The sequence below is a fragment of the Petromyzon marinus genome, chromosome 36 (assembly GCF_048934315.1).
Source record: "Petromyzon marinus isolate PM22_M1 ecotype Great Lakes invasive population chromosome 36, UKy_Petmar_22M1.pri1.0, whole genome shotgun sequence".
Classification (NCBI taxonomy): Eukaryota; Metazoa; Chordata; class Hyperoartia; order Petromyzontiformes; family Petromyzontidae; genus Petromyzon; species Petromyzon marinus.
Genome location: NC_133702.1, coordinates 6,376,853 through 6,402,151, shown reverse-complemented (window position 1 = coordinate 6,402,151; position 25,299 = coordinate 6,376,853). Strand labels below are relative to the sequence as shown.

Sequence of the window (25,299 nt, the reverse complement as noted above, 5' to 3'; positions counted from 1 at the left end):
GAATATGAATTACTGCAGTCACGAAAGCTTTAAATCAAAAGGTGACAACAGTTGGTGCGATTATTCGCAAATGGAAGAAACACAAAAGAACTGTCAATCTCCCTCGGCCTGGGGCTCCATGCAAGATCTCACTTCGTGGAGTTGCAATGATCATGAGAACGGTGAGGAATCAGCCCAGAACTACACGGGAGGATCTTGTCAATGATCTCAAGGCAGCTGGGACCATAGTCACCAAGAAAACAATTGGTAACACACTAAGCCGTGAAGGACTGAAATCCTGCAGCACCCGCAAGGCCCCCCTGCTCAAGAGAGCACATATACATGCCCGTCTGAAGTTTGCCAATGAACATCTGAATGATTCGGAGGACAACTGGGTGAAAGTGTTGTCGTCAGATGAGACCAAAATGGAGCTCTTTGGCATCAACTCAACTCGCCGTGTTTGAAGGAGGAGGAATGCTGCCTATGACCCCAAGAACACCATCCCCACCGTCAAACATAGAGGTGGAAACATTATACTTTGGTGGTGTTTTTTTGCTAAGGGGACAGGACAACTTCACCGTATCCAAGGGACGATGGACGGGGCCATGTACCGTCAAATCTTGGGTGAGAACCTCCTTCCCTCAGCCAGGGTATTGAGAATGGGTCGTGGATGGGTATTCCAACATGACAATGACCCAAAACACACGGCCAAGGCAACAAAGGAGTGGCTCAAGAAGAAGCACATTAAGGTCCTGGAGTGGCCTAGCCAGTCTCCAGACCTTATTCCCAGAGACAATCTGTGGAGGGAGCTGAAGGTTTGAGTTGCCAAACGTCAGCCTCGAAACCTTAATGACTTGGAGAAGATCTGCAAAGAGTGGGACAAAATCCCTCCTGAGATGTGTGCAAACCTGGTGGCCAACTACAAGAAACGTCTGACCTCTGTGATTACCAACAAGGGTTTTGTCACCAAGTACTAAGTCATGTTTTGCAGAGCGGTCAAATACTTATTTCCCTCATTAAAATGCAAATCAATTTATAACATTTTTGACATGCGTTTTTCTGGATTTTTTGGTTGTTATTCTGTCTCTCACTGTTCAAATAAACCTACCATTAAAATTACAGACTGATCATTTATTTGTCAGTGGGGAAACATACAAAATCAGCAGGGGATCAAATACTTTTTTCCCTCACTGTATTCCGCTCAGGTTGGACAGTTAATTCTCGATTGTCCGTGGGCGGATTATCCAGGTTGTCGATTAAACCATGCTGGTTCACGTGGGCCACTGACTTCAAAACTAAACTATTTTTATTTTACCAGGTAAGGCCCACTGAGCTATGTAGCTCTTTTTCATAAGCGACCTGGCCACAAATGATAGCTGAACGAAGTGGCTTAACATACGGAAATCTATATCTATAAACGCATGATTCTGAATGTTAAGGGAAAAACAGGTGACGCGGACAGAAAAATCCATGTGACCACAGAAAGAGAGAACGTGCAAACTCCAAATATACAGGCGTCAGGGTTGGGATCGAATCCACAACCTCCTGCATACCAGGGCGAGGGAGTTAACATCTCGTTACCGCAACGATGCCAGTGTTTCCCGAACTCCAGTCCTCGCAACTCCTACGTCACCACCACCACGCTACGTCTAACCAATTTACTCCTCCCATTCAAATACAAGTTATGCGCCGTGCTCAGCAATTAATGCTGTCTTGCGTTTATTAATAGAGCCGATTCAATAGTAATTAACGCCGTGCATACACGTGTTCCACGCGTGGAACACGTGTGCGCATGCACGCACACGTGTTCCACGCGACACAGCGTTGTTTGCTGCGTCACGTGGGACGAGTTTAACGCTCGTCGGGCGCGTGCAGCGTGGGACGAGTCGATTGATGCACGCGGAAAGACGTAGCGTGGTGGTGGTCGGTGAGCACTGGAGTTTGGGTAACTCTGCGCTAAGCGCTGTGGCTACACGCACGTCGTCGGCAAAGTAAACCGATTACCTTTAAGCGTCAATAAAAACTGACGACACATTCTACGTCTTCACCTCCGTTCTATGTTACGTAAAGCAAATAAATGTTTTCTGGCAAAAATTTGCATGTGTTTCACGTTATCCGTGGTTTTGCTTTATTTGGGCCACCGCTTCTCCACAATGCCACCAGATAATCAAGAGTTGACTACATTAGGAAAGCCGAGAAGCTTCGAGAAGTGAGATATTTAGTGGGGGCAGAAGGCTGCCACTCTTTGTTATACTATTTCAATACAGTGCTCGATAATGCAGCGGGTCCTTAATACCCAATGAGTTCATTAACAAGGGGTGCTTGAAACAATCCTTGAAAATTAAACATGTTTAAAAGGATATCGCGGTTTAACCAAACGCACCCTTTGCCTACAAATAACATCTCTCTCACCGGTGTAATTAGAACACGCGCTCAAAATTCATGAGCCGAACACGACGCTTAATTAAATGATGGAACGACAGCTTGGCGTGAATGCGCGGCTGCACGCGCGTGAACGTCGCTACATAAGCAACGCAAGTTAAGTGTGAGAAGAAGCAGCCGTTAATTACAATGGTGTCGCCCGGCATAGACAATCAAGAGTTTGGATAAATTGCGATGTAGTTTAGTAAAATAAATGGCAGCATTACTATTAATGCCACGCGCACGAGGTTCGGGGAAGGATTCGTGCTTGTCAAGGTGCAAGTGACATCAGCTATTATCTGCCGGTGCTTGCTTGTGCTGACCATGAGCTTTGTAATCACTATACGGTCGTCGGCACTGATTGTGAGTCTACCGACTGAATATATGATTGTGCTGACTTTCAATGTACCGACTGTCGCGTTAAAATAATGATAATATCACTCAATCTCGGCCCGCTTTTCCGAATTGAATCAGGTCGCGGGTGGGAAGCAAACTCCACCAAGGCTTTCCATTCCGCCCCGTCCTCCGCCAGCGGCATCAACTGTGGCTCCCGGATCGCCAGTCTTTCCTTGGCCAAGCGCACCACCCCTGGTCTTTCCTTGGCCAAGCGCACCACCCCTGGTCTTTCCTTGGCCAAGCGTACCACCCCTGGTCTTTCCTTGGCCAAGCGCACCACCCCTGGTCTTTCCTTGGCCAAGCGCACCACCCCTGGTCTTTCCTTGGCCAAGCGCACCACCCCTGGTCTTTCCTTGGCCAAGCGTACCACCCCTGGTCTTTCCTTGGCCAAGCGCACCACCCCTGGTCTTTCCTTGGCCAAGCGCACCACCCCTGGTCTTTCCTTGGCCAAGCGCACCACCCCTGGTCTTTCCTTGGCCAAGCGCACCACCTGGTCTTTCCAGCGCGATCGCGGGCAGCCTCTGGGTAATAATAAAAACATAATTTCTGACGCGCATGTATATTTCGCGAATCGGACGCATCGTCCGCTTCGGGTGTTTGTACTGACTATATGGTCGTCTGTGCTGTCTCCTGGGTATTTGTACTGGCTGTATGGTGGTATGCTGTGTCTGTAGCTGCCTGGAGGATTGACTGTGTTCAACCTGAGTGGGGGTACTGACTACAATTGTGCTGCAGGTGCTTTGTACTGCACGTAACATAGTACCGACTGAGTGTCTGCGCTGACTGTGGGTATCGACTGTACGGGTGGGTGCTGATTCTGTCAGTGTCTCTGCCAACTCGAGTTGCATTCAACGTCAGGCACAACCGATAACACATCAACTGAGACCGTGTGTCTTATCACGTGATGTGGTAGTCTTAACATTTGAACTTAACTGTTGTTATACTAGGGGTTTTCCCCTTTTTTCTGGCAACAAAACTGAAACCTTTTTACAAGGATTCATGTCTGCATTAACCACAATACCTGCAGTCAAAATGCAAACAAAAAACATACTATGATAATATATGCATTGTCCTTGAAACTGATTGGTCCACACCAAGGGACGGCTTTCTTTTGAGCCTCGACCCAATTGGTGCTCGACCACATGACGCCAGAAGGCGTACAGCTCAAAGACAATGCACTATCAAAGTAATGAGAGCTCGGGGTGAGCATCTACATCATAGACCTGCTTTGCCAGTACCAAAATGAAATAATAGGGTTTTTCCCCTTTTTTCTGGCAACAAAACTGAAACCTTTTTACAAGGATTCATGTCTGCATTAACCACAATACCTGCAGTCAAAATGCAAACAAAAAAAGGTTTCAGTTTTGTTGCCAGAAAAAAAGGGGAAAAACCCTATTATTACATTTTGGTACTGGCAAAGGAGCTCTAATGATGTTAACTGTTGTTGTCGAGTGCCGTGCTCCTCTTTCCAGAGGGTTGGCGGTGTGTGGCACCTCTGTTGCACCGCACCTCTCTGTTCTCCGCCAGTCCCGCTGCATTGTCAACCTGCATCCCTGTTCATTTGCCTACAGTCATCTGTCCATCACCTCCCCGCCCGAGCTTGGGATCTCTGACCAGATGTACATCCTTGTGTTATAGCCATTTTTATTGGTAACCTACTCCCTTCGTAATTCATGTAGGTTGGGGCGCGCCATGGCGGCGAGGTGTTAACTACTACCTCGCTTGGTACACAGTTCACGGGTTCGATCCTGACCCTGGCACCTGTATATTTGGAGTTTGCATGTTCTCCCTGTGGTCGCGTGGATGTTTCTCTGGGTCCTCCGGTTTTTCCCTACACATTTATAAACAGGCGTTTAGAGTATTTGGCTGCTGTAAATTTCGACACGATGAGCCACTTTGTTGAGCTGTCATTTGTGGCCAAGTCACTTCTGAAAAAGAGCCACATAGCTCAGTGGGCCTTACCCGGAATTATTTTTTTAAGTTTAGTTCACGATAAGGTGTTCATAAAATTGCACAGGGTCTGTCTTCGTATGCAGTCATAGAGCCCTTTTCACACTCAGTGCTTCCAAAACGCAGCAATTTAATGCGTGTTCTCTCCGCAATACCAGTCGTATCCATCCATGACGCCTCATCTCAAAGCAAACGGCCAATTATAATGGCAATGTATTGAGTAAAACATATACATAGTACAATTCCCTCCTTCAGTGTAACATTGAAATGGTATGAATGCATCATTTTTATTTATGCATCTCACTTGCTTGGAAACTGAGCAGACCATTTAATATTAAGTGTACATCTTTGAATATGCATACAGTAGGCTTTTCTGTGATAAACGTGTGGACATTCTCATTATACCAACGCATTATTCTTGCCATTATCAAAGCCTATGTAATGCACACTTTACGGATGTAATGCTTTAAAGGGACACAATGAAAGACCGCCGCACAACTGAGCTGGAATTATATCAAACAGCAAGGGCCTTCTCGTGCGTACAAAGCCAGCACATTTCTTTTATCAACATCAAAAACGAGTAATGCACGCAGATGTGCACAATTCGCTAACTGGCGGTAAATCATTAACCAAATGATGACTGCAGCTCACGAGAAGCTTGTCCAAATTTCATATAGGATGATAATGGGTTCTCCATCCTCTCCGCGTGGCGTTCAAGTGATCGGGTGCGCGCCCTGCACGGGGCCTGGATTAGAAAGCTCAGCATGCTGGATGGCGCCGTCATGGGGTAATTAAAGTGGGGCTTAATCAGAGTCTTGGCCAAGCGCGTAGGTTTTGTTTGGATCCTAGGCACTCCTTTCAGCTGTGCGTGTGAGCAAGGACGGGTGAAAGCATATATGTTGTTATTGTTTCCTTTTTTTTAATTAATAGGCACGTGAAAGGCGAGCCCACACCACTGGTGTGATTTTGCCAATTTTGGGACAAATGGTTTTTTTGGGCCCTCTTTGCCTTCTGCACAAAATTAGATGTTTTAATTTTTAAAAAATATAAATGCATTTCACTAACTGTCCACCTTAAGAACAAATTTTCTTTCTAGCTTTTTTAATGCTTTATTACAACTGTTCAAAGCATGAATCAGAATATCTATTCATACTGGAAGAATTCGATGATCTCTAAAGCTCTTTTTCACAGATGTCCAGTAGTCACAGACATCCATCCATCCATAAAGAGGCGGGGGGGGGGGGGGGGTCATGATAACTCTCATGAAGATGATCCAATATGAACCAAACTTTAAAAACAAAGTTCTGTTGCTGTCAGGCCTTTACCCTGTTGAAAGGATTACGTTAAACTTTATAGAGACACAAACCAGCGCTAAAAGAACACGAACCACTGATCTGGCCGTGCCGGCTGAGGCGTGCCCTCCCAGGCAGAGCCGCTATCGAAGCCGCATGGTCTCATCGTGGTCTACAGATAGTTTGGGGGTGCAGGGCCCGACCTCGATGATGACTGTCATGATGATGATTATTACTACTACGACACTTATTTACCCGGAAGCCTCAACGAGTCTCATGACTCTTTTCAGGAGGGTCCTGCAAGCTTTTGTTCAATGCGGGGCGATGATTGCTTTGTGTACCGTACCCCAATCGAGCAATCTGTGGGTAACGTTTCTGACAATGACTATCGTAAAACTTGCGAGGACAAACGCACGTTGGGAAGCAACACACAATCCATGGTTTTCCTGCTTATTTATTCAAAGATAAATTTAATTTGGAATGCACCATGATTTATATTTTTTGTATTTATTTCAGACATTTATTCTTCGTATGGATGCAATGCTATTACCCAGCCAGTATAGTCTGGCGGCAGGGGAGCCCAAAAGTAGGCAAATGAGTTCCCAAAATCCATATGAGTTTGCGGGTTCTATATTTTCCTTCTCTGTAAAGTTTGGGTCTCACAGCGAGACCTCTTCCTGGCTGCTGTTCCACAACTGTTGGGCACAGATGCCTTTGGTTCTCGGCTGTCACGCACGTCTCTGCTTATTTATATCACCGTAATAAATCACGGTTGCGGCCCCAGCGGCTCATTTTAATAAGCGCCCTGTGCAGACCACTGTGCCATCGCTCAGGCCTGCGGAGCTCAGCCTTTGCATGCGAGTAGACAAAGACACGGTCGGCGCTGAGCATGAGATCGCTCAGGTGGCTCTGAAGGTCAAAGCACTGAGCTGGCACAGGTGAGGTCCTGGGTTCGAAACCAGGTAGCTGCCTGTGATTATATTGGGTTTTCAGGAATCGTGAGTTTGACGGTCTCATTCCGGAAGCCAACAACTGGACAAAAAAGAACCCCATCAAATTTAAATTGTTTTTTTTTAATTAATTACTAAATTCCTACTCTCAGAATTTAAATATTGCTTTGACGCTCATGTGACGGACATTACTCTTGGGTGGTGAGGTGCTACACTCTCCTGCGTGGAACAGAGGTCACTTGAAAAAAATCTCAGACGTAGCTCTGTGATATCTGCTTCTGTGGGCCCCTTCTCTAACACAAAGGGAGTTTTTAAATTTTGATTTAAAGCTTTCGTGACTGCAGTAATTCATATTCTTAGCTCTTTCGGTAAAGTCACGTTAAAGGGAGAATTTTTGTTGTTTTATATATACATTATTATTTTGTTGTTTCCCTTTAACGTGACTTTACCGAAAGAGCTAAGAATACAAAGGGAGTTGGTTGCCCTGCTCTGCGAGAGATCCCGATGCATACTTCACCTCGTGACGTGACACCGATAGCACCATCAGTGTAAGAGTGGGTGGGGGGGGGGAATAATAAAATAATATATACGACACTCAGCACTGTGGTGTCCTGATTGGATCTCCACTTGGAAGTTTGCTTACTCTGACCCGCACACTTGACTCGTCTGAAGGGAGAGCGGCATGTTAGTTAGACCTATGAAGCCACGTTTAATCAAAACCGTTTCTTCTGCAGTATTCTCAGTGGACGGCACAATGTTTGATAATTTCTAATAAAAACTTCGCCACTGCTGGGCGTATAATGAAAAAAAAATAAAGTCGTCGAAAGAGGGTTTCATATTAATGTTGTGCAAATTAAATTTATGCCAGCGGCTATGTGGGCCCAGCCAGGAATTCAAGAGGTCCCATGCCAGATGGGAGAGAAGGCGCTAATTGAATGACTAATGTTTTTTTTCCGTGCGATTCCCGCCGAATGACTCTGGCCCGCGCTCGGCACGAGCCGCTCGGCGTGACCTCCCACAGCTCACATGACCTCCAGTTCTGAGCTTCGGCATCACAGCCGCGCGTAATTTAAGGTAAACTTGCATTGGAGCGTGGAAGGGGGAGAATAATAATTAACAATAAAATAAATAATGAAGGAGAAAAACCGCTGTCCGCTCCAGAGCCATCAAAAGCACGTTTGTACACGACGGGCGAATAAAACAGCGGCGCGCCGCGGCAGCCGTCGCTCCCTAACGTTTGACGCGCCCGCGGCGTTATTAAATGAATCCTTCCAAACGCGCGACTCGTGCGCGGAGGGTCGTAATTACGCCGCCGCCGCCACCTCTGCCGGAGCAGCAGCAGCAGCAGCATCGCCCGCAGCTCCTTCACAGAGGCGGGGGGGAGGGGGGAGCGCTCTCCTGGCGACGAGCCGCCTTCACGCCGTCCCACGGCCCTCGTGTGCAACGGGGCTCCTTTATGAAACCCGTTTCTCATTCTGATGGCCTGGTCGGAGCGGCTCCCCGAGTGGACCCCTCCACATCCCGCCGCCCCCACTGGCTGAAGCGTAACGAGCAGCAGCTTATCGGCGTGATTAGGGAGGCGCGAGCCACGCTTCCGTCAGAGGGAGCAAAGTTCACGAGATCGAGGTGGCGAAAAAGGGCAGCTGTATGGCACGGGGGGATGGGGGGGTCAGGAGGTGTGGTGGTATAAAACTTGGCAGGTCTGGCTGTAATTTGCCACACTTCGCAGCAGCTGTATGGCACGGGGGGATGGGGGGGGGAAGGAGGTGGGTCAGGAGGTGTGGTGGTATAAAACTTGGCAGGTCTGGCTGTAATTTGCCACACTTCGCAGAAGAGTCAGAAGATTCAGGCCTCGTTTATTTTGTTATCCCCCCACCCCCAAATTGTCACTATTCTTGAGTTATTGGGCTGTCAGTTGTATATTGATTGACGCTCTGCACCCCTTTAATGTGCAGGTTAATTATTCATGTGAATATCATTGTGTGCGTTTTGGTGCTTAAGGCCGTTATAATCAAAACAGATCTCTCATGAAACAACAGCTTAGTTGAACTACAGAGGGAATCGTAATTACACCAATTCATAATAGCACATACCACGCGAGTTTGCACACTCCATTTAAAATGCACCACCAAAACAGGAGCACTAAAATAAAGCAAATCTATTTGATACACTCTAATTGCAGCAATCCCCAATCAAGTCGAATTTGCAATTTAAATAAAATTAGCCTCACTTCATATGTCATAAATTCTACTTCAATGTTTTTCTTGCATACCTGTTCTCTAATAATGTGCCACTTGAGCTACTTTTGGAATGGAGTGTTGTAATAAAGGTGCACACGGCGCAGAGGACTGCCCAGGCTATGTTTCGTCTTCAAGGGCGAGAGACACGTTTGTATTTAGGTATCTTATCTTATACATAACAGTTCAACATCCATGCGTACATACAGCGTCTTATTCCAAGGTGCTTTACAGCAATCATACAATTGTACGTAAGATGACAGTGGTCGAGATAAAAGTGGTGGTGTACTTGCGGTGACAGTTTAGGAGAACAGGCGGGAGAGAGGTTAAGGAGGGGATGTGCAGCACTCCTGAAAAATACCCCTCGATCTCAGTGCGGCTGTTTGGCCAGGATGCTTGGAGTATTTCAAAGCGAAGTCCTTTAAAAAAAAAATACCCCTGCAGATGTCCACAGCCATTGAGAACGACCACGTCATTTGAGAACATTCTAGATCCCCCCGGTTGTACAGGGATGTGGCAGTCAAGCGGCCGAGTGGTCGGCGATTTGGCCATGGGGTAGGTTTACACATGCGGCGGTTTGATTTCCGTAACCGCCGTCTGCGGTAAAGGTCAAAGGGACCTACGTCGTCACCGATTACAGGCGTAGGCCATCGTGAACAACTTCTGTAGGTCAAATTCCAAATAACACCAAATTCATTATCAGCCATGCTCTATCCACTGCTGCACGAAGGCCTCCCCACGCCGTTGTTATCCCCCCACGTTTCTGTACCACCACACTCCATCCTTTGCTCTTCGGGACAAAAACTATCCACGGTGGTCACCCTCTCAGGCGTCGTTCCCTCCTTTGGCGGAACCTCTCTCAAGGTTCTGATCCACTGGCCATCAAACCTTGAAACAGCAGCGAGTCCTGCCCATCTCACTTAGCTTTCTTGACAGTCAACTTAAAGATTAACCGTAAAAACGCGTTTACAGCCCTTTGCCAATGCACCGCTAGATGAAGGCCTCACCACTAGGTTGAGGCCTCACTGCACTGTTGGTTACGCCGAGATTTTTTTACCATGTTTCGCCGTGCTGATAAGTGTGGGTTTGCGAGAGAAAAGGACCGGTTTCAAATATCACCCGCCACTGATGTTAGCCGTGTCCGGGAATTGAACTGGGGTTACCAGCTTCATATGGCAGCGTGCAAACCTCCGTACCACCGTTGCCCGTCAGCAGTCAACACGTGTCCCGTAAATTGTAACAATGTGCCCGCATATGCTTTTATAAACAATTAGATTTACGTGCTATGAAGATGGACCAATTTCCAAAACGTCACCTATTATATATCATAAACTTTTCCTCATAAGACAGTATTACAGACGAATTTGCGGAGTGTTTTTTTCCCCTCCACATATACCTGGTATGTGTTTACCTACGAAAAGCCAATTAGTTTTAATGTGCCATCACGTGGAGTCAAAAGGGGCCGCCAATAAAACCAATAACGAATCTCACGGTAAAACAAATGAATCTCCCCAAAAGGACCCGTTCAGTCTACAGGCGGCAGGGGCAGGTGGGAAGCTCTCAGCAGCCGGCTAACGGTAACAAAGCACATCAGTGTCTCTCTCTCACACACACACACGCCCCCTGCCCTGCTCACCTCTCATCTTGTGCCAGTTCACCGCGTCCACCATGTGCATCTCTCTGCAAAGGAGAGGAGAAAGAAAACATCTAAAGCAGCCAGTAATGTTGACAGTTTTCCCGTAAGCGCTTTCAATAGAAGAGCCACCATGAGCTCCCTGGGGCGAAGGCGATTCCACCCATTCCGCTTGTTCGGCGGGCAGCTCAGATCGCCGCCATCTCATTTTTCACGGTGCGATAAGAGTGTGTACGGATTGTATCGCTACCAACGATACTCACCTGACGTGGTGGGTACCACGTGACAAGGATAATCAAGAAGTCAAAACAAGCTCCTCCGATTGGTTACTTAACGATTGGTTAAATCGCGCGTGTGACCATTACGTCTTTAAAAAGTACGCAGGTGACATGTGAATGCTGCACTGGGAATAATGGAGCGGATGATACCGGACAAAGACAGAAACGTTGAGAAGGAGAAAAAACGAAATGGTACAAAGGGGGCAAAAGAAAAGTGTTTCTTACGATGAACTGTGACCCCCCCCCCCCCCCCCCCAAATCGAGATGTTTCATTACGTCGCTGGGGGAGATGATTTGTTACATGCCTAATGGATGAGTTTGCTTATTAGCAGTAAATATAAAGCCACATTGAGGGAATCGTTCAGTGGGTGAGGGCAAAGGCCTTGCATACAAGACATCCTGATTGAATTTAAAATCCCAAGTCTCCGCTATAAAGAGGCATTGAATCTCAATGGATTCTTACCGGCTTACAAATAAGGGTATCTTGTTAATTACATACATAAGTTCAGCACAAAGCATACATTCCTGCATCTCAACGAGGTCTGCCTTGTAAAATGTAAGGACTGTGAATGCACAACACAAATAACTGGCAATGCAAAACTGACAGCTGCTACGTGCTGGTGCCTTTGTGTAGCATTCCAAGCCTTCATTTTTCGGCGACGCTGTAAAATGTCCATCACAGCAATTGAACACGCACTATCGCTCACAGCTGACAGCTATGATCTCCTTAGTTTTCCCCCCTGCTTACCTTCAATCTGTTTATAAAGCAATAATCCCAACGGAGGTCCCACGGTCTGCAGTTGTATTTTGTTATTTTATTATAAATTCAGCCTGCGGCCAGGTAATCTGGAATGCACCTCCCAGATCCTTGTGAGATCTCAAAATCTTTGGCGATCCTGCTGCATTGGCAGTGGTGCACAGGCACAAGAATCAAAAAGTCAACATGTTCATCAATAGCACTGCCTTGAAATGAAATAATCTATAATAGGTGGCGTTTCGGGTAATGGACCTTCTTCACAGCACAATCACAGCGTTTTATGTGCTCAGGAAAATGGCCAAAGGCCCCCCCCCCAAAAAAAATCACCTTTTTTTACTTTTCCTTTTAAGGCAGTGAGTGTTACTAATAAACGTGTTTTTCTTTTAATCAGATCTCAGAAGGCAAGCAGGTTCGAGCCTGGGATGCTGTTTGAATGAGGTGACTACAAAGTGCTAATAGACCGGTGCAGTAGGCATTGAGGTCAGTAGGGGGCAGTGCAGAAAAATCCACTGTTGTGCACTCCCGCCACCTTCACCCAGCCACGCCGACCAGCGCAGTAAAGTAGGGTCAAACAACACGGCCCCAGAAGGCTTGGAGGAGACCCTCATACAGCAGCGGATTGACTAAATGGGCTGTACGCGTGCGTCATAATGCCCGATGCACAGAAGAACACTGCAGCGGTGTGTTTGTGACGACACTCCGAAAACTCCAAAAACAGCCGATCCCTCTCCAGTTGACCCACCAAATCGCTCGCTCGTCACTCTCCAGCCTTGGCGAGCGTGATGCTCGCACCGGCCCGATGCCTGCGTCTCGACGTGGATTCTCTAACGCGGGATTGACGCTTGCAATGAAGTCGGCGCACGAGCGGCTTGCCGAGCAGTTAACGCGATAGACTTTTGCCGCGACATGGCGGGAATGCGTGCGGCACCGGTGACGCACGCTTCGATAGTGTCTGAAGGTCTCTTTTGATCGTAATAATATCAAATGGCTTACATGCTGATCACATCTCGCTCACACACACGCCCTGCATTCATTGATGTAGCTCCCCTATGGCCATTCTCCTTTATGGTTCTTTCATTCCTCGGCTCCTTTTCGGTCTTGCATTTTGTCCAGTTGCCGTTTCCTCGTACGTTGTGTGCTGCCCAAATTCACGGGACTAAGTGCGATGTCTTCTTGTAGTGGAAATTCCACATTCCTATAGAGAGGTTAAGGCTATCCGTAGAACAACCGCTGTTGACTTTCCCCACAATGCGGTACTTATTTAATCGACCTTCATTATGATGGGCTGAGCCAACCCCCAGCCTCTGACTGCAATCTGCTCGCTCATGCCAACAGCATCCCACATCACTCGTGCCAACAGCATTCCACATCACTCATGCCAACAGCATCCCACATCACTCGTGCCAACAGCATCCCACATCACTCATGCCAACAGCATCCCACATCACTCGTGCCAACAGCATCCCACATCACTCGTGCCAACAGCATCCCACATCACTCATGCCAACAGCATCCCACATCACTCATGCCAACAGCATCCCACATCACTCATGCCAACAGCATCCCACATCACTCATGCCAACAGCTCTACCGCTGAGCCACCTGCCCGGTTCGTATTTTCTAGGTTATTCTGAGAATATATATGTTTACATATCCCAGAAGCAGTGTCTTATAAGGTTCTGTGACATTTGTTTTTCTACCGAGATAGATGCTACAATAACATGTAGATGTTTATTTATTTGTTTAAAGCTTCTCAATAGATGTACATTGCAAGAAAATACATTTGTCCGGCTGTCAGTCACGGCCCTTCAGTCGTTTTCATTGCAGAGTTGAGCAAGGGATCAATCCGAGCAGCAGAAGCCAAGGACCTGTGTTATTGATGAGCGATGTATGAACAATAACCATTGACCTGGATCAGAAAAAAAACATATGAAAAAAACTTCTCACCATGCTAATCCCCTGGGGTTTTAGAATAATGTTTGACAAGGCACCCATTAAAAGGGCGATGGAACTGTACACCACCGTACGTCTATACATCATTGATTTACAGACGCACAATTATTTTTAATAATGCATGCAACACGGTTTATTTATTTCTAGGTGGATTCATTCTATGGTCACCTTTAACGCTACAAATGTATAATTTCTCATCTATAATTTGGATACGATTTAGACTGGATGACATTAACGGTATTGTACGGCGTCATAGCTCGCAGAGGAACACAACTTAAATTATGCCAAAGATCCAGCATTGTAGAACATCAATAAATTATTTTGGCAAATGTAGCTACTTAATGACCCAACCCATGACGGTTTGGTAAAATTGTTGCTCTATTGTAAATGTTTTTGTTTTGTTTAAGGTTGTTAACAGTTTTGTAAAATAAAAAAATACAAAAAAATACTGTTAATATGTAGAAGACAAAACTCACGGGCATTTTCAAGTTAAATAAAAAAACATATTTGTCAAGTCCGGCCACTTCAATGTCCAATTTACCGCCACCACACCGCGATTTTGGAGGCGAACGTACACACATATATTTGCAAGCCACAAAGCGCTTGCGGCCGGCCGGGGTGAGATAGATCGCAAGCTACCTGTCGTGACAAACATGACGCGTCATATTCTCTTAGACGGCGGGCAAGGATATATAACGGGGCGCGCGGACAGACACGGCTGTCCGACTCTCTTGACGGTCACATGACCGCTCAAGACGCCGCCGCCGCCGCCGTGATTGCGAGCGCTTAGATTTCTGATTGCTGTTGTTACATTGTATTTGATATCTTTATTTTGGTGATTTCTAAAACGTATGGTTAAGCCATGTTTCTTGCGGAAGTGCGGAGTTGGCCTGATGACTTCAATCTAAATTGTCTCATGGTTGTTATTGTTTGTCTTGCATCACACTGGGAGTTTTGCACACAGCGTTGTAATACGGTGTTGTTTTCTTTTTCTGGAAGATTTGCTGGTTTATCCCAGGATGTTTCTGATGCGCGTCGTCGCTTCAAGATGTTTCCCTGTTCATATTTTGTTTGTTGCGGTTGCACCCGACTCAAGAGCCGCATGGCTCACAGGGCTATACCTAATAAATGAAACTTGAAAACTTGAAATGACTCGGGCGCTCACTGAGCAGAAGGTTGCTCTGCCGGGATTGGGGACGTGAGATGGGTTGGGCAATAAAACCCATGCTATGGGAACCAGCGTTTGAATTAACATGTCGTCGGGAATGCACTTCACTGGAAACAGCTGGACTTGCAGGGCTGGCCGCATGAATGAGTTCCATCACATTGTAAAAAAACAAATCCACGTCGTTTTTTGTGCGATCATGGTCAAGTGCGATCTGCACGGCGACATCTTCATCAACGATGATTACATCCAACGCGTGTGGAATTGTCGAACCGCGATCTTCACATTTTTGTTATTATTTTTATCTGGCAAAAAGAAGAACTTAACGCGCGCAAAAGGCACCGATACACCAAAGTACGGTTGGGGCTCTGGCCTTGCCGAATTATCTAATATTTAGAATTATGTACAATGGTACTCCCCAGTGCCTCCTGCCCCAATAATATTTTTCTTCCAAATTTTTGTCAAAACTCATTCACCATACGCATTGACCTCTATCCAAAACTTTGGATTTGTCTCGCAGACTAAGGGATTTAGACTTCAATCCCTTTCTATGACTTCTTGATGTAGGTGGAGACGGCATGTCTGAGAGACCTGGCTTGCACAGATTGCACAAACAAGGCAAAGTCCAAAGCAACATGTCTGCATTAACGCTCGCCACACGCGTCCAATTTCGGTATGCTCCACGTGCATGCCGAAATTGGACCATTCGGTACGGCAAATCGGCTCATGGCGAATTACTAATATACTGTATATATGACGACAGCGCAGCCGTGCTGAATTATCCGCAATTACGAATGGTCAAATACCGAAATAACGAGGTTTTACCGTACATACAAAGCAAACCATCTATGCTTGGGTACACAGCGAACTGACTAGGTTCCTCATCATGAATCCGAGGGGAGGAAGAAGATTTCTCATTTGCTTTGGCCACGTGCGATGCAGCTCAGCGCTGCTGTTTGAAACGCATTGGAGACACGTAGAAAACGTTCCAGAGCACTGCATCTACCATAAGAACAAACATCTACTCTGTGTTCCGGATTGAGCCCGAGAATAATGATGCTCCGAGCTCAAGGCAGGTGCACTCACTGCTAGTTATATCTTAGTTAATGCAGTTTAAAACATTAGGCGACCTCAGTCAAAGTTCATAATCATCTGAATAGCACTACGGACGTGTCATTTTAAAGGTAATCATCTTGTAGCTTTAGAAAATATGGCATATATATGGAATAAGTCAACAGCTTTACACACACTCGAAACTTAATGCACCGCTGCCATCCCAGCGCGTCTGATCATTTCCCTACAACAATCAAGCGAGGTGGACAACTGATTTCTACGTGAATTAGTCTCGCTTGACAAGACGCCTTCGTAAAAAGGCCACTTTACGATTATTCCAACAATGACCCCACACCTTTAAAGTGTCTGAAACGTGCGCGCCAAAAACCTCGCGACTGCCCGCTGTCATTCCAACTCCTCAAATAGGAAGGCACCGACGCAACAATTTTGAGCTGTCGCCGCCATTCACTGCATAGGATCCGAGTGCAATTAGTTTGCCCGCCGGCATCGCGTCTCCCACGGCTCCCACGCCGCTCTCAATTTGCCCTCTGACAGCATCCGGTCTGCGAGCGTTTCGTGATACGAATAACAAAGCGCTGGCTTGGCAGAGGGACATGACATCGAGCAATCCGTCTGCCTTGACAGATGAGTTTAATCTTTGCGTGTGGCGGGCAGGAGAGAGTGAGTCCCAGTTCCGTTGCAATAAATACACTTTAGGGAGCAGGTTCTGGCCTCGTTTCAATGAGGTCACGTAGTCGGGCGGCTCTCGTGAGGACACAATTATGCACCGCTGCTTCGCTCAGCTATCAAGACCGCCAGGTTCACACAGGAATCATTTATCACACCTGTTGCGCCTCCGAGCTCCTAATAATTGAGCACGGCTATCGTTAAAAAAAAAAACCCAAAGTGAACTGTAAGTGCAACTGATTAAGTGAATTGTCAGTCACCTTTCAAACCTCAACCGATTCTTTTAAAGCACTGGAAAATGAGACACGAGGGGATTGCGGTTTAATGAATGTAAAATATTTTAGATTTCTTGATTTTTTTTTGTTAATCGATTGATAACAAGTACACACAACATCAGAACACTTAACGGAAATGTTAGTTCATCCTCATTCTCCCGCGCTTACTGAACAAATCCGTGAGTTATGCTCCGTTAACCGGCACTTGTGGATGCATCGGCGAAGAGATGACACGGATACGTTTCACAGTCTCTCGACAAGCGAATTCATTGGCTGAAGAGAAATGAAGGTCGTTGTAACAGACGGCGTCACCTTGAAGCCACTGTCAAGAGATTGGGGGCTTTGACACGATCTGGCAGAGCGATCGCCCCAGCGCAAACCTGCGATGGAGCCACTGCTCCAGACTCCACTGAAACTTTCATTTGGCACTGAAATACAACGTTCGAGATATCCCCACGATGGCTGACCCCGCCCCCCCCCCACCACGTGTGTGAGTGTGTGCACATGTTGACCACAGCCAGGCATAATGGTGATGGATGCCGGAACATCGTAGGGTCGCTCCGAGCTCTCTTGTCGTGTTGCTAAGGGGTCACCAGGCGGATGGCATCACATCCGATTGAAAGAAGAACCACACACCCCCCCCCCCGACACCCTGGCTACGCTCCAACGCTTCATTCACCGCCCGCTTCCTCGACGCCTCGCCTGGTCTCATTTTTGTTCAACGAGACGAGGCCAGGACCACACAGCCTACAGGACAATGCGCAAAGGCTAACACGAGAGACGCCCAAAAATCGCAAGCATGGGTTGTTTGCCAAATGTGTCCCCCAGCTCAGTAACCACCCACCCACCCCCCCCAACGCCTGCCATTCCCACACCATTTAAGACTGAGCGACTCTCCCCTAGGCAACTTGTACCCCACTGCTCTCATATACTCCCCACTCAACACCGCCCCACACACCTTCGCAAAGCCACAGAGCAGATGGTTTGTAACTAATTGTATTTTTCATCAATAAACATTAGAGCAGCCATGAAAATGCAGTTTGTTAAAGCCTCGTGGGAAATTAGTCCCTGCGTGCGCGAACTCTCGGGCTGACATATGGTTTTTGCCCAATGGGGGAAAATGTTCTTGCGAAAATATATTTTTTTAAAGCTTTGTTTTTTTTTTGGTCTCACAGTCTCTCCCTCCCCCTCTGTCATCATTGTATTTGCCACTACCCACGGTTTACTGTCTTATTTGCACGTGGACCAGCTCAAGATCAGACAACTCCCCCGTCATGCATACTCTTGAAGTTGTATTCATCTCTGACCTCCCTGCTCCAACGCGTATAAATTCCGAAGGCCATAGCAACAAGGATAAGTAATTCAAGGAACTGTACTCCCCGGACGCCGTTGATACAAAGCACTGCACTCCCGTATCCGAAATTGTAAATGAACCAATTCATTAGGGCCGAAGGATGCATTAAACATCAGCCATGTTGCAAGGCACGTCACAGGAAGTGTGTCCTGATGCACCGAGTCACACCATGTGCTCTCGACGTACGCAGCGAATCGAGCGTGCAAACATCGATCGTTTATAATATGGGGCCTTCATTGCCAGTATTATAATCAGTTTCAAAGGCAATGCGTATATTATCAGGGCATGCTTTTGTTTGCATGTTCACCACAAGTACGTGTGGTTAATGCAGACTGGATTCCTTGGGTAAGGATTCTGTTTGGTGTTTTAACATCGTGACACCTGTTTCATTGCCAGAAAATGTAAAACCTATTGTCATATCGATCGTTCATGTTTCACCTAAATACATGCCGTTGCATTTTTAAGCTGACTGATCAAACAAAACTGCACCTAAACAAAACGGAACAGAGAAACGAATAGGAAACGACATAGTGAAAACGGTACAAATAAAAAAAGATCAACCGCCGAATTAAATCGACACCCTCAAACCATAACCACAACCACTGCATCAAATGACATTTAAAATAATTGCGGAAGATGCGTTCACATATTTGTTTTGCGCACACAGGGTACGTCCGAGGTACCTGTGACAGCCCCGTCATGGGGGCCTGTCAGCCAGCACAGAGGGCGAGATCCCAATACCCCCCCCCAAAGGTACTGGCAGTGTATGGGGGGGGGGGGGGGCTGCCTTCAGCCACCCCAAGCGGCGAGCTCGAATCCATGCGCTCAGTGCGCGTGGCTCAATTTCTAGACCACAGAAAAAAACACAGTACAGAGAGGGAGATGTCTCAAACGCCTCGGACATCCCGCGAGATCAGTGCACCATGACAGTAAATCTCCCTTGCATCGCACCACAGGCAACCTCTTCCTCCTCCACCTACCTTCCCATCATCCATCACTGATCCGTGACGCTTCCTCCCTCTCTCTCGCTCTCTCTGTTCCCAGATACCCCAACCCTCGCATTATAACCGAGAATCGAAAGGACAAAAAAAAAGAGAATCCCCATCTCTTCACGGAACGAGATGTGTGCGAATCGTTTGTTGGTCACAGGATAGTGTCCGCTTGCGTATCACTTAATTAAGAGGTTAGCACCGTGGCGGACAGGCTGGGAGCTCTGTGTTGCGAGCAGGACAATTTCATGAAAATGGCTGCGTAATCCCAACAGCGCAGTGCACGCCTGGAAGAATCAAGCCAGGCGATGGTGGCACCCGCCTGAAATCCAGTACCGTGAAGTTAGCGTGGGTGGGCGATCGCACAGATCTTGTGAAAATCCTTTCCCGTGGGCATCGAGGTGCCGTACCCTGGCTTGCCAGGAGAATGCGGTGCAGAAAATGTGGACTGATATCGTCCGTCCCTTCTGTAAGGGATAGTGTTGATAGTGTTCTCCGCGTGCTCCAGCTTCCTCCCATATGTAAAAAAACGTATTAATGGGCTGAAAACACCTTCATACATAGAGGACCGCAGAGCTTGGGCAATTGTTTGCACCGGCACACCGCATGGCTGGCTTCCAGCCTGTCTGTGGTTTCTCGTGCCTCCGAGTCATTGTCTAAGAGTCAGCGAATACTTCTAGATTTGAAGCGAATACTGTGTTGCATGTAGCAAGCTGAAATGATGTAATATTAAAATCCGCGAGCCGGTTGAAATGAGATAAATTATTTGCGTTCAAGACACTGACCGTTCTGTTCAAATATGAAACCTACTTAAATGTATGACTGTGTCACTGAATGGAAATGAACCGAGTGCAGCACATGCAAAGGCTGCTGAACATGGAAATAGACATTTACGAAATAATATGAAAGCATTGTACAGTCCTTTGTCAATCCACTGCAGGATGAAGCCCTCCCCATGCTGTATCAGTCCTGTAGGTTGTCTGTCCATACTTCACTCTGATCACTGCAGGTTTGTGGAGGTGAAAAAGCCCAGGACTTTCTGAAATCACAAGCCACTGTTGTTAGCCGTGAATGGGAATGGTCTCTGGGTGCATAGCACAGTGCACTAACCACTCTGCCACTGTTCCACCTCTGTTTTATTTGTTATCTAATGCATAATTCCACTGCATTGAAAACATTCGTTTCAAATAATAAATACGTTGTTTCCATTACAAAATCAATATGAACACTGTCAGTTATCAATCACCAAACAATATTGAGCATATGCCTGTAATTTGCTGAGAAATTTCTATTGAGGCAGTTTGTCATAAATACATTTGAGGCGCAATTGAGCACTCACTATCCAACACGAGAAGCCTTGTACACAATTTGCTAAAGTCTGGCTCTTCTTTATTAACCAAGACGTCTGCAAGTTTCAGGGTGGGCCCCGTTCACCACTGACTCTCGGAACACAGAAACGGTTCACGCTAATTGTATTTAGAGATGCATAGTACCATTGTTTTAAAATACATTGCACTCACCGCAGAGAACTGTAGCGATACGACCACACTCTATGGTAGCTGGCACCAAACTGTGGCACATGCCCTCCCGCATGACCTTGTGGGAGCCTCAGCACTGATAAAGTTATTTTATTTAGTTTATTCTTCCGATTCAATTCCGATGACGTAGCGAGTCGTCATCGGAAAGGGTTAACTGCTATCAAGCGACCTGGCCCTCACGGATCCGTTTCACGTGTGTAGGCCTCAGTCAGACCAGACGCATTGCACAGCCACACGGACCAGTGCAGCTACGGTATTTGCCACACACACAAAACGGGACAAACACTGAAACCGAGATCGCAACAGAAGCACAATTTATAAAGCAATTTGGACAGTGCTACAAGAAATATTACACAAAAATCTGCAGCCTCCCAGGGTCAAACACTTCTCAAAATTAATTTATTCCCTTTGCCGTCAACCCTCCCCTACTCCTCCCCCCTCCCCTCTTCTCCCTCCCCCTGCTACTCCGGTGATCTCTGCCGCACATTGGCGGACGCGGGAATTAGAATAGTGAATTCTCATTACGCGGGAACGCTTACCTCGACTGGCGCATAAATCCTGGTTCGTCCCCCCAATCAGTTAGATGAACTGGGCACGTTGGCCATTTCATATGTCAACTTGGCACAATCGACCACTCACTATCGTTGGAAAAGGTACAAACTGCTTTCTTCTGGGGGGGGGTGGGAATAATAATATATATAATAAAATGATGCACAATATTCACTGATGTACAAGTGAAATCCATGGATAGATACCCGCTGGGGAATCAAATAAGGAAAAAGAATAGGAATAACATGCGCCAGAAAGAAAATACAAATTACCGACTTTGTACGGAATTATATTTAAAAAAAGAGTTGGGCTTGGAGCAGGACGTATTACTCGCGGGGATGATGGCCGGTGGGACGAGACTTGTGGCAGAATGGGCAGCCGAAGGAGAGGAGAATGCACCAGTATAAAAATATGAGAATAGGTTTTCCCCTTTTTTTTGACAACAAAACAGGTGTTAAGATGTTAAAACACCAAACTTAAACCTTTTACAAGGAATCATGCTTGCATTAACCAGGCTCAAAAGAAAGCTGCCTCCGGTGTGGACCAATCAGTTTCAAGGACAATGCATATTTTATCAGAGTACGTTTTTTGTTTGCATTCTGACCACAAGCATCGTGGTTAATGCAGACATGATTCCTTGTAAAAGGTTTCAGTTTGGTGTTTTAACATCTTAACACAGCTGTTTTATTGCCAGGGAGAATGCACTCAAGAAGGCACCCACCACAGAGATGCAGCCTCCCGTGCGGGAGTAAAATGGATTGTGGGCACTGCAGCAGACCCATGACAGATGGTGACGCTGGACAGAGGCTTTCATCCAGAAATGGATAAAGCATGGCTGTTGGTGGTGATAATGGTGAAAATGTATTTCAAATGGGTTCAATAAATGTGGAAAGTTTAAATTATTATTTTGGGTTTTCACAATTCATGAAAATAGCATTCCAACAGCTATGAGCATGAAATAAAATAAAATCCCTCCTGTAAATGACAGTTCCCATTTAGACTTTAGTCATCTACTTTGTTGTGCGTCATAAACACAGAAAAGAGTTGAAGATTTCAAGACGCACTTAACGTGTTAAATCTCTCCCTTGGAAGACTAAATTTTAAGTCAACAATTCCCCTTCTCAGCTTGCAAATATCAAAAGGACATTTTCCTTTTCAAATGTCAGAAACTTGTTTTTTTATCTTTCGAGTCGCTCTCTTCCATCGTAAGCCCCTGGAGGCCACATTTAATGCTACAACAAATACGTCAAAGCGTCCGCGGAAAATTCCACCGCATTACATTTACTCCGCTGCACACCAGCGCTAATTATCGCTCTCCTACAGTGCCCGGAAGTGGTGCATGTTTCGTGCTATTCGAGAGGCGTTAATTGCCATCGTCTCAAAATCCGTTGAGGTCACAACAAGTGGAATTACAGACGGGTCAAATTAAACCCAGCCCGGCCACAAGCCTTCGACTGAAGGCTTAAACGATCGCTGGCCAATTTGGGCACTAAGGGGACAGAGATAAACTTGTGCTGCGGCGTGCACGATGAATACTTAACTGGGACTGCGAGCTTGGTGTGTGGAGACAGAGAGAGCAAAACACACATTTATTTAAATGCGCAAGTGGGACGTGCTCTCTTTGCCCTTTAAGCAGTGCACTCTGCATGTATGGGGGTATGTAATGTTGAACCTCTTTCGCGCCGTACGTAGTCAACCACGCGAATCGGAGGTGCAAGCCTGCATGGGCCCACATTAAACTACCATTGGCTAACATCACAATCACTGTCGTCATCAGCCATGGACAAATACACTGTTGGATGCAGACTACCTCAAGCCACCACCACCTGCAGGCCAGGCGACTCTGCAAATGGCCTCCAGGCTGGCTTAGGTCTGCTGCCAATAGGAGCCGATGATTGTTGTATGTGTCATTTTTCGAATGTATGTGTGTTGAACTTCTTTCCCACCACACATAGCCAACCGTGCAAATCGGAATGTACCAAAATGTGGACGATGGCACCTGCACAAAACAGCCTCCTCTTGCGAATGTCAGACGATCAATTACGGTCCAGGGTGAAGCAGATGGTGCATATTTTATGGTTAATTCCACACCGCAGTGATAACCAGGAAGGCCTGCCGGAAACGAACCTCGGCAACAAGCGGTGAGCTTGCAACCAGTCGGAAGCGTTACCAACTTTGTCTTTGCAAAGTATTAATCACACCCAGCTCCGTTGTGCATACTTATCGTTTGTACAGAAGTTGGTGCCAATAATCTTGTGGCTAATTTATCATACATCTTCCCCGCCCCACCATTGCAAAATCAGAAGTGTTATTCTCAATAGGCTCTCGCCCAGCTTTTAATAACAAAAGCTGACCAAGGATATGCTGCTTGAAATTAATGTAGGCACATCCATCATGAGAAAGTGTACGGAAAGCTACTGGCTAAATGTGCCGGCTTAAAAAATAATACATCCCTCAAAAAAATAATGTAATGATTCATTTTATAGAGTGTCGTTCTTGCAAATTGCATCTCATAATCGCTGAGAAACCACAGACAAGGCTGCCAGGCGATGATCCGGCACCAACAATTGCTCTGCGGTTCTTTATATATTAAGATGTTTTCAGCCAATTAGTGTTTCTTATACATGTGTAATGACGACTTGACATACTCCTCTTGAGGTGGCACTTTATTGAAGACACGTTCACGTGACATCAGGCGGAGACCCCACTGCGATAGCCCCGAGTCTCCCGCGCATCTCCCATTTATATACCGACCGAGGCCACGCCCTCCTTCTAGATCATTCTCGTAGACTCTGGATGCTCGCTCTACTGGCAGATTCTACACCGTCCTCTTCCGTCACCTGACCACGCTCCCTTCTCGAACATTCCCGTAGCCACCAGTCCCTTCGCACTCACAACTGATACCCCTGCTGTCATTATCTCCCGTGGCCACTAGTGCACTCGTACTGAAGGCTGACTCCCCTGTCATTACCTCCCGTGGCCACTAGTGCATTCGTACTATAGGCTGACTTCCCTGTCATTACCTCCCATGGTCACTAGTCCCTTCACACCGCATGCAGGCTCTATTTTCATTACACTTGGGAGGAAAGTTGAGCACCCGGGGGAAAAAAAAACATGCATGCGAGGGGGCAACACTCTGTCTCTTACAGAACGAACAGATGAGGTCAACCTACACTTTGCTTGACTGCATTCTACTGCCAAGTCAGGGTATATAGCACCTCACTGCCCACAGGGAAGGAAATCTCGCCACATGTTGTCATGTCCGATCCGTAAATGAACTTGAAGCTGCTTACTGCAGCATCAGCATAAAACCTTTTTATTCATATTACTTTCCTCTAAATGAAGCATATGCAAAGGAAACCTGCAGTCTTATCACAAGCTGATCAAACAATTTAGTGAAATGCAGCGCCCACAAGTATTTAAAAATACATGCAAACACCATCCAATTGAACACAGAATGAATTAAGTTTTCACTGTCATCCACATACCAGAAATGTTTTTTTTATTAATTTCATCTAAGAAGCCCTTTCACACAATGCCCTACTCATGCCTGCGGACAGCTGTTCCTCCAACAAAGCAAGATGAATATACGTGTCCACAGGATGCACGGCATTTCAATGCCACCGATCACATGCAGCTGCTGATGTCTCAATGCGCCAGGCTAACTGACGGTCGAGTTACGGGCAAATTATAGTCCAATTCATCATTGCCACCACTCAAGCTACCCCATTTGCACTTAAAGCGAACAATGCCACTGGTCGAGGAAGCAACAAGGACCAGTTATGAACTCGCACACCAGTTACTACTGAGTGGCAAGAAAATGTACCCAAGGCGACAATGTCC

At 46.5% G+C, this 25,299-nt stretch overlaps 1 protein-coding gene across 2 annotated transcripts in view; it reads right to left on the bottom strand.

Moving 5' to 3' along the window:
* Nucleotides 1-25,299, bottom strand: part of PORCN (porcupine O-acyltransferase) — a 122,349-nt gene that overhangs the window by 42,233 nt on the left and 54,817 nt on the right. For both annotated transcript variants that reach the window (XM_032966589.2, XM_032966588.2), the window contains exon 4: nucleotides 10,862-10,905. In XM_032966589.2, the coding sequence (XP_032822480.1) occupies nucleotides 10,862-10,905 (44 nt within the window). The remainder of the gene's footprint in view (nucleotides 1-10,861; nucleotides 10,906-25,299) is intronic.